We start from the raw sequence: 13,382 nt of genomic DNA on the forward strand, positions 1-13,382 counted from the left end.
AAAAAAAAAAAAGACGGTTAAGTGAAATACAGGCTGAAATGGGTAGACGGCAGGGGGGTTGTTGAGGGGTTAGCTGGTTCGGGAAGGGGTTCTGGGTGATTTCACAGGGAGTCTGACATATGCTTCTTGATTATCAAGGCACGTTCCTCTACCCTGCATCAGCCTCACATGCGGAGTTGCTCTCTGCTGGACAGAGGCGGTAAGGACAGAGCACCAGGGAACACGAGTAGGGAAACTGACACTGAAGAGCAGAGTTCACATTTCTTCCAGCTGCAGCCAATGAAAACGGAGAATACTAATTGACATCAGGTTGTCAAGAACTGTCCATATGCCTTAAACCTACTGTAGCCAGATGACAACGCATGCAGACAGATTGAACAGTAGAGGAGTTAGATACATAAGTGGAGGACATATTAAGAAAATAACAGTTGTAATGTGTTATTTAAAAAAAACTTTATTTGGTCCATTGGAACCTGAGATTGAAAATTAAACATACATAGGTTTTTATACATATACACCCCCCCCCCCCAAAAAAAAAAATCAATAAAATACTCTATATATATCACATTCCTGCCCAAATAAGAGATCAATTTTCTGTTACAGCATTATGTTGGATTTGATTAGATTTTTGTACAAGGTAAAACAGTTGGTTCACTGTGTCGGTTGAGGTGGATTATAGCACTGGAGTCTGTACAGTTTACAAAAGACAGAACCAGATAGTTAGAGGCTGTTGGCTATGGACTGTGAACGGCCACAGCCTCTAGTGAACACCACGGGCCAACCCCTACTGCCAGGAAGAGTCACCACCACATCTCAACACGAGACGAATAGAATTATCCACAGGAACGACATGAAGAGAGAGAGAGAGAGCGAAATGACAACATGAATAAAAACAGATATATCATCAACAACAAACAAAAAAACTAAATGTAAGCACACAAACATGTAAAGTGAAGTCACAGAGCCTCATGACGCTGACATTTGAGGTGCCTTTGATTCCAGGTATTTTTCAGTGCAGGTTTCAGTTTCCGAGTAAAGACAGTCCCACTGGGCTAAAACATAAAGATTCCTTTTTTTCTGTCACCTATCAATCAATGGATGGTTCACTCAGGCAGTACGCATCATATCCACAGCTTACACACGCATACGTACTGTATGTATCCAAACCTTCTCGCACACATTTGACATTTGCGATAAGAGCAGGTTTTCTTGTGCTTTGATGAAATCTTTACAATAATAAATGAATTAACATACAGACTGGACAGCTATTTGGCTGCAATCGCAGAGAGCAAATGGTCATTCTCCTGAAAGTGTTCCAGTACATGTTAAACATGGACTATAACAGTGGACAACTTGAGCTGCATTATGGTCATAATACATACAGTACTCGATGACACCGTCACGAAACACATGCTACTAGTTGGCTATCCAACAAGTTAGAAGTGGTTGTATTGCACGAGACGACACATATCATGACGTTGTCAGGCTATTTTACTTGTCACGAGTGGTGTCAAAACTCTCATATGTGTGACATCGTCGTCAGCTCAAGGTCTTTTTTTCCATTATCCATTATTTTCCATTACAGTACATTCGAAAACATGCAAAGGAAGGGGAATGCATTTATGCAAATCATTACATCCAAAACAGCCTAAACAAATCATCTTTCGATTGCACCCCCAAACTTCTTTTCATTCCAAGTTTTCCCCAATTCATTTTATTACAGAAAATAAAAGATTTATTCCTTAACTTAGACTTAAGTTACATCTTAAGTTCTTCTACTTAACTCCCAAGAAATCTCCCAAACCTCGGCGAATTAAGATGGTATCGTGTTTTAAGGATTTTCTCCTTTGACGGTAGATGGAACGAGTGAATTGTTTCAGCTTAAAATGAGGGATTTTTGATGTCTTGGTGAAGTCTGGTTAAATCAGACTGAACACTCACTGCATTGTCAACCAGGCTAGAAGTCTGATGGCTCTGGCGTAAAACATGAACAGTTGTGACATCACTCACATCCCTCACTGCTCCCTGTGCATCCTGGGAAATATGGCACACAATGTGACAACGATCCATTGACCTCCACTGTTGTATTTTCCCCAACAGGACTTAAACCAGCTTTGTATAGCCGAAGAGTTGATGCTGATGCTGGAGCGAGAATTGACGTACCAAATGTGAGCAGACAGGCTTGACAATGTGCAAAGTCAATCAACCTCCGGGAGACAGAGCAGAAACAAAAAAGATCTCTTGCCTCCTTCGGCATTGATCACTGAACTGAGGGAGAAAGTAAGACAGACAGAGAGAGAAAATAGAGGGCAAGAGGTTACATTTCCTCTTTCTCGACACCCAGATAATATTCACCAGATATGCTGGAACAGCAATAGAGACGACTGTGTTTAAAAAAAGAAAGAAAAGAAAAGAAAATGGCTGCTGACGACACCGATCTGGACCGCATGGATAACGAACGACAGCAAGTCGAGTCAAAACAGCGAGGTGCAAACACCGTGAAGATTCCAGCTCTGCTATATGTCCCGTACGGGACATATATGATACACATTGATTTGACATTTTCTTCGAAACAGAGTCAAGAGTCCAGCTTATATTTGAGGTGGACAGGCTTTGACTTGCGTTGGGAGAAATAATAACACAGCAGTTCAACAGCAGGAAAAACAGGGGAGGGCTTGGACAGTTGACCGACAGAAAGACAGAGGAGACGGATGGAGAGATGGTAACCTAGATGGCTCGTTAAATGATTCAAGCACCGTACAAAATACAGACCAAAGACAATAAAACTTCTTTAAAAAATGTAAATGACTGTGGTTAAATCGCTAGTCGGGTTTGGCTCACGTCGTACCATGGTGTAGAGACGGGGGAAGACTGGTAACCCCCCCCGCCCCCCAATCCTGTTGATCGTTGACAGCTCCAAAGGTGCAGGGTACAGGAGGCAGGACAGGGTGCTTGGGGGAGAGAGCAACTAACCCTCCCCATCCATCCCCATCCCAAACTAAACCTCACACAGCAGCGCCTATTGGGACTGAGGCTTTGAGGAGGGGAAGCTGATCCTAGACCAGCTCAATGCAACTTCTACCTCGAGTATGGTGGGGTGGGTCCATAGACCAAGAACAGTGGGGTCAGGTCAGCGTGGTTGATTGGCTCTGTGGGGAAACAGCCACCAGGTGGCTCAGCAATTACAGCACTCTACCCTGGCCTCTGAATGACCTTTAGCCTTTGGGATGTGGGGTCAACAGTCAGTGTTCCTGGGCGTTCGTTGACATCTGTTGGGGGTTAGAGAAAGAACGGACGCTGGCCTGTTCTGGTCAGGGTGTCTGTCTGGGTAATATCCCTTGTCCATAGACAGACAAACAGTACAGTGTTGTAGTTGACGAGGCTAGGTCTAGAATCGTTCCTGGTTGGTTGGAGGGTCTCAGGCTCAGGACCCCTCTAGAAACCCTGACGTCACCTGGGAGGGCTCCCTCATCTCCCATCTCATCCGAAATGGCACATCCACCCACTCTCCTCGCCTCCTTCCCAACTGGATCCAGGTGGTTTGGCAGGATCGAGTCTCCATCATTTATGGATTGAGGAGGAAGAAGAGGAAGAAAAGCGCCAGTACTCCGTCCAGTCATCCTTCCCACGGATGTCTCCACAATCCACCCCCTCCCTCTATCCATATGTGTTTATTCCAGCGTCACACAGCCCCCGCTTTCCGCACGAAGGTGTTCACGTACGCGTGTGTCAACGTGAGTATCATCAGCTTGTGTGTGTGTGCGTGAAGGGGGGCCGTGGTCATAGGGGCCGTGGCCGGTGCAGGCCGTCGATGTCGGGGGTGAGCTGGGGGCTGTGCGTGGCCTTGGTGGGGGTCCAGTCCCCTAGGGAGGCCTGGGCGGCCTTACGGTGGGCCAGACGGTGGGTGATGGAAAAGCCTGCGTTGCCCTCGAGCTGGGATAGCACCACCAGCACCTGCCTGCAGGGGGAGACAAAGACAGAAAACACGGTCAGGAAACATGGTCACGCATTCATGCAAGACTGTCCTCAGCAGAACGACGTGGTACATACACTGAGTGTACAACACATTAAGGACACCTGCTCTTTCCACGACTGACCAGGTGAATCCAGGTGAAGGCTATGGTCCCTTACTGATGTCACTTGTTAAATCCACTTCCGTCAGTGTAGATGAAGGGGAGGAGACAGGTTAAAGAGGGATTTTACAGTCTTGAGACAGTTGAGACATGGATTGTGTATGTGCGTCATTCAGAGGGTGAATGGGCAAGACATAAGATTTAAGTGCCTTTGAACAGGGTATGGTGGTAGGCGCACCGGTTTGTGTAAAGAACTGCAGTTTTTTTTTTAAAAGCTCAACAGTTTCCTGTGTGTATCAAGAACGGTCCACCAGCCAAAGGACATCCAGCCAACTTGACACAGCTGTGGGAAGCATTGAAGTCAACCTGAACCAGTATCCCTGTGGAACGCATTTGATACCTTGTAGAGTCTATGCCCCGACGAATTGAGACTGTTCTGAGGGAAAAAGGGGGGTTCAAACTCAATATTAGGAAGGTGTTCCTAATGTTTTATACACTCAGTGTAAATCAGGGATGGGCAACAATGATCAGGGTGGGGGTCACAATAAATCTGAACTCGTCATGAAAGGCCGCAGCCCCGGGTATCCACATCCATATCAATTACAAAAAGAAGTGTTATAGTTATTTTTGTGCAACTCTACACATTATGCCGTAGGGCGGAGAGGAATGTTTGCAGTTTTTAATATACTTGTATATAACAAGTAAAAAAGACAGTCTTCAACAGTGGTATATAGGTCTATATACAAATGAAATGTGCTCTAGTGTCTTGTATTTTTTACTTAGCACACTTTCTCCTCCATGCACCTGGTAGCCAGTTTCAGTGTGTACTGTGTGGTGTACGGTACCTCCTCCATGCACCTGGTAGCCAGTTACAGTGTGTACTGTGTGGTGTACGGTACCTCCTCCATGCACCTGGTAGCCAGTTACGGTGTGTACTGTGTGGTGTACGGTACACCTCCTCCATGCACCTGGTAGCCAGTTACGGTGTGTACTGTGTGGTGTACGGTACCTCCTCCATGCACCTGGTAGCCAGTTACGGTGTGTACTGTGTGGTGTACGGTACCTCCTCCATGCACCTGGTAGCCAGTTACGGTGTGTACTGTGTGGTGTACGGTACCTGTGCAGAGGCGGTACACTGTCGATGGTCTTGAGGCTGCCGCGTGTGGACACCACGTTGAAGCTGTCCGTACAGTCACATGACACGTGGAGGTAGTACTTGGGGTGGCGGTTCTCCACCACCACGATCAGCCCCGCCCAGCCGTGGGTCAGGTAGTAGCACGTCATGCCCTCGCGACCCTACATACACAGAGACAGAGACAGAGACAGAGACAGAGACAGAGACAGAGACAGAGACAGAGACAGACAGACAGACAGACAGACAGACAGACAGACAGACAGACAGACAGACAGACAGACAGACAGACAGACAGACAGACAGACAGACAGACAGACAGACAGACAGACAGACAGACAGACAGACAGACAGACAGACAGACAGACAGACAGACAGACAGACAGACAGACAGACAGACAGACAGACAGACCAGTAAGGCCAGCAGGATAGTCTTTATTTTTTAAATTTTTTAATGTTTATATTTTATTGGTATGTAACTGTTATGATAGTTGTATTGTCAATTTTGTTTTGGATTTAAACGCCACTTTAAATGTGTACATGACACTGCAAAGAAATTCCCCCATAGGGACAATAAAGTCAGTAAGTAAGTAAGAAAAACACACAGACAGCATAGACATCATAATATATACCTACAATGACAGGGTTACACAACAGTTTAACGAACCAGTCTGTAGAAATACCACCCCCCCCCCCCCCCCGTGTACTACTTTTCAGAAACGCGCCACATATAGCAGGAAGTATAACCCATGTTTTCACTCCCGCCGCGGAGCACTTATGCTGCCGTGAACGTTTCCAAAGGCGTTGGGTCACCGTCTGTGGCTAGTAGGTTCAGAGTTGGAAAACTGAATCATTCAACAGAGCATCGCTTACATTTCACAGCCCCGCAGTTCCCTCTTAAATACCTGGAAACATGACTGACCCTTTCAGACAGGCGCAAGTGTGTGAATGTGGAACGGATACTTGATTTGTGCATCCAATTCGCATTCACCCACATTCTCTTACTTACTCTAGCCTTGTTTGGTGTGTGTCTGTCAGTGTGTGTGTGTGTGTGTGTGTGTGTGTGTGCCAGTCTCCACTGTCCACTGTGTGTGTGGGACGTACATAAACTCCAACACACAGTCTTTTGTTCTAGGTTAAGGATGAAAAACTGTTGGTTCTTTGGGAGTGTGTGTGTGAGTGGGCGTGTGTGTGCGGCTCACCCCTCTCACTCACCCCTCTCCCTTGTTGCCGATTAGGAGGACTGCAATGTGTGCGTCTCTGAGTATGTGTATGTGTGTGTGTGTCTCTCACTGTGAGTGTGTGTGTGTCCATGCCCCTCACCTCGTGTCTCTCCCCCTTGTTCTCGGTCAGTAGGATGATGGCGTCGGCCAGCGTGGTAGCGGTAGCCTCCACCTGCTCCACCATCACCTGGCGGGAGCTGTAGATGGCCAGGATGTAACCTGGGAAGTCCTGGTTGGGACGCCGTGCACTGGTGGGGCTCGACACTAAGAGAAGACAAGACTCCATTTGATTCCCATTGTGATTGGTCGCCTTAATAAAAACCCTGATTAAGGCTAAGGGCCAAAACATTGGTTTAAACAATAAAGAAGTGGTTATGTCAACTTCCACTGCCCTCCAAGTTGCTGAATTTACTCTTCTCTACCATTGTGTTTTTTGTTCCCTCATTTGAAAGACAAGGTTCAATCCACAATCTGGCAGGGGGATATTCCAGAAAGTGATATATCCCTACAGAGGGATATTCCAGAAAGTGATATACCCTACAGAGGGATATTCCAGAAAGTGATATATCCCTACAGAGGGATATTCCAGAAAGTGATATACCCTACAGAGGGATATTCCAGAAAGTGATATATCCCTACAGAGGGATATTCCAGAAAGTGATATATCCCTACAGAGGGATATTCCAGAAAGTGATATATCCCTACAGAGGGATATTCCAGAAAGTGATATATCCCTACAGAGGGATATTCCAGAAAGTGATATATCCCTACAGAGGGATATTCCAGAAAGTGATATATCCCTACAGAGGGATATTCCAGAAAGTGATATATCCCTACAGAGGGATATTCCAGAAAGTTCCATATCCCTACAGAGGGATATTCCAGAAAGTTCCATATCCCTACAGAGGGATATTCCAGAAAGTTCCATATCCCTACAGAGGGATATTCCAGAAAGTTCCATATCCCTACAGAGGGATATTCCAGAAAGTTCCATATCCCTACAGAGGGATATTCCAGAAAGTTCCATATCCCTACAGAGGGATATTCCAGAAAGTTCCATATCCCTACAGAGGGATATTCCAGAAAGTTCCATATCCCTACAGAGGGATATTCCAGAAAGTGATATATCCCTACAGAGGGATATTCCAGAGAGTTCCATATCCCTACAGAGGGATATTCCAGAAAGTGATATATCCCTACAGAGGGATATTCCAGAAAGTTCCATATCCCTACAGAGGGATATTCCAGAAAGTGATATATCCCTACAGAGGGATATTCCAGAAAGTGATATATCCCTACAGAGGGATATTCCAGAAAGTGATATATCCCTACAGAGGGATATTCCAGAAAGTGATATATCCCTACAGAGGGATATTCCAGAAAGTGATATATCCCTACAGAGGGATATTCCAGAAAGTGATATATCCCTACAGAGGGATATTCCAGAAAGTGATATATCCCCACAGATGGATATTCCAGAAAGTGATATATCCCTACAGAGGGATATTCCAGAAAGTGATATATCCCTACAGAGGGATATTCCAGAAAGTGATATATCCCTACAGAGGGATATTCCAGAAAGTGATATATCCCTACAGAGGGATATTCCAGAAAGTTCCATATCCCTACAGAGGGATATTCCAGAAAGTTCCATATCCCTACAGAGGGATATTCCAGAAAGTTCCATATCCCTACAGAGGGATATTCCAGAAAGTTCCATATCCCTACAGAGGGATATTCCAGAAAGTTCCATATCCCTACAGAGGGATATTCCAGAAAGTTCCATATCCCTACAGAGGGATATTCCAGAAAGTTCCATATCCCTACAGAGGGATATTCCAGAAAGTCATCAAAGCTGCAAAGTTGGCTTGGCTGGATGCTGTCTCTCGTCTCTCCCTGCTAGAGCGGCACCTCTCTCTCTCCTTCCTCTAGCGCTTTATCAGCCTTGGTTAATAAAGTAGCTTAAAAACTGACTTTTCTCCTGCTTCCCTCACTCGGATCAGAACGAGTCCGGATCCCACCAGGTCGCTACGGAACAAGTCAAGTTGTCCTCGCATCTGTTCGGAGTGGGTCTCCATACCGAGTCCAGTGTGGAAAGACCCAGGTCCATTTCGGAACGGGGCCAACTTTTTGGACCCATGAAGACCGCTACCATGTGAGTCTATTACAGATGATTCAGCCCATAGGCACATTCTCCATATTAAATTCTTTACCGGCTGCTCAAACACACACACACACACACACACATTCAAACACAGCTGACACGTTCACACTATGAGTTGACACATGCATACCATGAAATATGTCAGTTGTGTTTGGGCGGTACTCCTCTACCATCCATTCATGCCAATCCGTAGAGGGATATACTGTGTGTATGTACCTGGTGTGGGCGGCCCCACTCCGCTGACGTTCATCTGCCAGTGGTTAAAGGCGCAGCACACCACGGCGTACTCGCCCGGCTCCAACATCACGTCGCAGCCCACAAACTTCTTGACGGCCCGCTTGCTGTGGGCCAGCAGCCTGCCCAAGGTCAGCTTGTTGCCACTGCCAAACGACGCTCTGAACACCATGATACACAGGTCCAAAAGGTGGCTGTCTGCCGTGTCCGACCGCCTAGGAGGAGGAGGGGAATAGAGATTCAATAGTTTAAAAGTTGGATTGTTTATTTACATGGTCTAAAGGGTTCTTTTTCATTCCAACAGGTGGCTGTTGAGACAGAAAGTACCTGCTGCCCTCCTGGAAGAGGGCGAACTCCAGCGCGGTCCTCTCCAGCATGGTCAGAGCGGTGACCGTAACAGGACCACAGGCTCTACTGGGGAAATAGCCCTGTAACCGCACCTCCTGCCAGTCTGAATGGATCTTACAGATGTCCACCGAGTCAAAGTACCTGTGGAAAGACAACAACAACACAAACATTACACAGACAGAGTTAGAGTCGCTGACTGTGTAACAGTCAGACCCGGGGAATGTGATCTTACAACCTAATGCATAATGACGCTCCTTCGCTCAGAGCCAATTATGATGTCACTGATAACCACTAGCCGCTTCACTACCCAGCCAGTTTCACCACTGCTTCAACTGCACAGACACAAAAGGCAAAGAAAAGCTGCCCAGAAAATAAACATACAATATCTGTTCTACGAATGTCGATGCATCACGTGCTGACATCATTAAATGAAATCTGTAAAGGGTTGTCAATTTTGCTGTTCTGGGCCAACAATAAAACCATAGTCCATTGACAAGGTTAATATCAGTGTGTGATTTCCTAAAAAATAGCAGTGTGGTACACCACAAGGAGTTGTGTTAGGCCCAATTAGAAATCCAAACTATGATGCGCCTCTGCAGCATCTGTTGACATCAGCCCACAAATGCGCACGCACAAACAGTCACGCACACGGCTGCTGCATGCCATGACAGGACTCCCTTACTACACCTTAACTTTACATGAAGGCTATACTGTATCAAAAGAGCACATGGATGCATGCACACGCGCACACCCTCATGGCAGTACTCCAATAAGCCCCATCTTTGATCAGCACAAAGTCTTGTGGAAGACAGCTCCTTCATTTGACTTCTTAAGGCATGAGCTATCTTGACATCCTTTTCCTCTCCCTCTCTTACAAGTTGATGTTTTCCTGATAACTTTGACCAAAACCCAACTCAGAAAACCACCCTCTGACCTGACATTCCAGTCGCTCACACGCACACACGATTCAAATGTATTTATACAGATCAAAGCCAACACTTTACCTACCTCTCCCCCCCCCCCCCCCCCCACACACACAATTTGGCTTGCTAATAAAAATGGCTCTGCTTCAAAGCGACCGCCCCCAGAGACCCAACCAGTGACTGACTCACCCTCTTTTCTTCTCAGTCTGTTTTTCCCCGTTTTATCACCCCCCCCCCCTGCTTTGTCATCTGTCTGCTCCCCTCTTTCGTCTTCCCAGAAGAAGAGAGGGGGATAAGAGGGAAGAGATGGAAGAGATAAAATAAAAAAGCTCTGAAGCCAGAGTGAAGGGCTACTGTGGTGTTCTTAGTTCTTCTACTAGGCTACACTTGTTAAAACGCTGTGAGGACTTCACATCATGTATCTGTTTGTCAAGCACCCTTTACTAGGGATGGGCATTTCAAATCATTTTACTATTCAAATCATATCATGATCTTTTTTCGGCTGTCTGGACAGTTGAAATACAGTGTTCTGGCCTGTATGGACATTGTTTGCAATATTCAAGTGTGTTTACTTCTGTGCAGCATGAGTAGGGAGCTAACATGATGCTGCCCAGACTCCCAGTGCAGACAAAGTGGAGCAGGCCCAGTGATATAACAGAAGTACCTAAAGTAACAAAAATTCTAGTACCGAGCCGTTTTTCATGTTCTAGGCTCGAAAAAGTACAGACGTTTCGGGATACCGGGCAACACTAACAGACAGACACATTGAGACGCATTGAGACGGGACCTACTTGATGAAGTCTCCGTACTCGATCCAGAAGACGCCCTCGCTGCTGCCGTGGGCCATGAGTTCGTGGCGGAGGTGCTGCGGCCAATCAGGCCACTCGTCTGACCAGCTGCCGTTCCAGGAGAAGCGACCCCACGGGTTCCTCAACCGCAGTAGTCTGAGCGGCAGAGAGAGAGCAAAAACAACGCAATCAGGACCGAAAAACTGAAGGACACTTATCAGGGTTCGATAAGTTTCTTACAACTACCAGCGGGAATAAAGGACACAATGACAGGAATCTGAAAAAGAGACATGGCCCTTCTCACCAATAACTTAAAGCCCCACCCCCTTATCATTTGTGACCAATTAGCCCAACCCGGCTCCCACTAGTAACCCAATCGCCTCTCACCTGTAGCCCTGTACGTCCCGTACGTCCAGGATAGAGTAGGCGTGGCGAGGGCGGAGGCCCAACGACTCGTACGTCACATCGTCCACCTTCATGTTCCCTCCTCCGCATGACGCCCCCATTAGAAACCTACTCGCCGCACACAGGACACAGACAGAGATGCCTTCAGACTGCCGCGCAGAGATATCAGCCCACAGAGAGAAGCACGAGATTGAACCTCACGCAACTTTATAGAGCACTGGTCAACAACCGGTCGTTCTCCAAGGCATTCCTAGTTGACCGCCAAACACTTCTGTACGATAAAGCCTTGCGTTCTTTTTTGCCTGTTGGCGGTAGGGTCGGCGACCTGTTGCCATTTTGAACCATTTCGTGTGTCTGAAGGTACAAACTCTGCCTTCCCGGCGGGCCCAGAGAGCAAATCAAGTGCACTATACAGGCCTACCGCTGGCCAATCGGATGGCTCAGATGACCGTGTTTGCAGTAACGCAGCAGGCATAAAAGGAACCTACAGCGAAGCGGATACTGTGAGATATCAAAACGTCTAAAACTATGACTAGAGAGAGACTCGGCGAATACAGCAAAGAGATGCTGTTTCCAACACTTTTATAAGCCCTAAAACGCTCGTTCTTCCTATTTCCACTCGGCGCTGCAGCAGCAATGAATTAGTAGGACTGTGTACTGTATCTATAGGCTTGCACTGTTGTTATTATTAGCGGCTTGGGTCTTTTTCAATATCGAGGAATATTGAGCTTTCTCTGTTCATAGGAGTAACAACACGAATTTGTGCACGAGGCAGAAATAATGCGGCGCGGCTCGACTTTCGCCGCCAGCTGGAAGACGGGTGTCCCTTTTCGGTCACTGTCAGTGGAGGAAAGGGAGAGCGGCGGGATGTTGAGAGGCGGAGCCTCAGTCTGCTGCTCTCTCCCTCTGCTGAGACTGACCATGAGATGCAGGTACCCATCAGCCCAGTCAAATAAAAGAAATAGCCAATGATTGAAATGTATGCTCAGCAGATCTATTACCGGTGCGATCATGGAGCGTACCCCCAAAAAATTATGTAAACGGCCCAAACATTTCTAGCAAAGGCAATATACAGTGACTATGTATCATTGGGCCTATACTTTACTGCACAAACCTCACTGCTACAATACTGTTTTTAATTGGTTAATGTTGCATATGGGCTTACATTTTTAAAGTCCTGTTCAAAAAAGAAAAATCTGAGCGGTAGATCTCGGCTTGCATTTTGACTCAAAGTGATCTTGACTCGGAAAAGGTTGGTGACCACAGTTCGAGAGTTTCCCCGGTTAACACTATCGATGTTTCCTTTACTGTGGCAATTGTGATCGAATCAACGCAACATACCGAAACAGAAACTAACTAGGCAAGAGATTTTGTTGGGAGGCAGAACGCATCGGAGTAGGATTCTATTGCATTGACATGCACTACTCAGCACGTACTCTACACAGACCGATGTGGCAAAACCAATCAGAGCTGCAGTAGGCTTATATGCAAATAGACCATTGACTTATATGGATCTGTGCCATTCACTTTGAACTGGACCGTGTTTACAGCTGTGGTCGTGAGTAGACGCGCTTGTTTTGAGATTAAAGTCGACAAGCTGCTTGTAACCGCGTGTACACATTTTGGTCATATCCTTTGCTAGTTAGGGAGTCATTGATCATTTGTAGTCAGCAACAGGGGAGTGTGATTGCTTCCTACAAGAGCACAAAACGTGTACATCTCTAGACATCTTTGAAAAGCAAGTCAGGTAATGAGCTTTTCTTCTGTCTTAAAGGGACAGTGTTTTATTTTGAGACAGGCATGAATAAGCTAAGTAGCCAATAGGCAGCGGGAAGCATAATTTGTCTGTAATAATGGTGTGGGAATAAGACTGCATTATATTTTGTAAAGTGGTTTCTTGCACCAAACAACACAACAACATGTCTGAAGGACAAGTGGATAAACAGGTTCATGTCAAGCCCTGCATATTGTTTTTCAAAAGTCTCAAGTGTTCACAGTAAACGTGCGCTGGAAGTTGCACAGAAATTTTGCGCTTAGCAGACCTGAGGTTTGCTCAGTGTCTAGGAAAAATTAGAAGGTACATTGATCACGT

The 13,382-nt window shown here is 46.3% G+C and overlaps 1 protein-coding gene across 3 annotated transcripts in view; it reads right to left on the minus strand.

The window, feature by feature from the left end:
• Positions 1–436: 436 nt before the first annotated feature.
• Positions 437–13,382, minus strand: part of capn15 (calpain 15) — a 71,059-nt gene continuing 58,113 nt past the window's right edge. For 2 of the 3 annotated variants that reach the window (XM_031799077.1, XM_031799075.1), the window contains exons 6-12: positions 11,273–11,398; positions 10,889–11,041; positions 9,154–9,315; positions 8,809–9,041; positions 6,529–6,692; positions 5,191–5,369; positions 4,512–5,136 (exon numbers count right to left, since the gene is read on the minus strand). In XM_031799077.1, coding sequence (XP_031654937.1) covers positions 4,791–5,136; positions 5,191–5,369; positions 6,529–6,692; positions 8,809–9,041; positions 9,154–9,315; positions 10,889–11,041; positions 11,273–11,398 — 1,363 coding nt within the window. In that variant the 3' untranslated portion in view covers positions 4,512–4,790. Of the gene's footprint in view, positions 3,959–4,511; positions 5,137–5,190; positions 5,370–6,528; positions 6,693–8,808; positions 9,042–9,153; positions 9,316–10,888; positions 11,042–11,272; positions 11,399–13,382 lie in introns of those variants that run through there. The other variant, XM_031799076.1, reaches the window with a different exon arrangement.

This window comes from Oncorhynchus kisutch, linkage group LG20, assembly GCF_002021735.2.
Source record: "Oncorhynchus kisutch isolate 150728-3 linkage group LG20, Okis_V2, whole genome shotgun sequence".
Classification (NCBI taxonomy): Eukaryota; Metazoa; Chordata; class Actinopteri; order Salmoniformes; family Salmonidae; genus Oncorhynchus; species Oncorhynchus kisutch.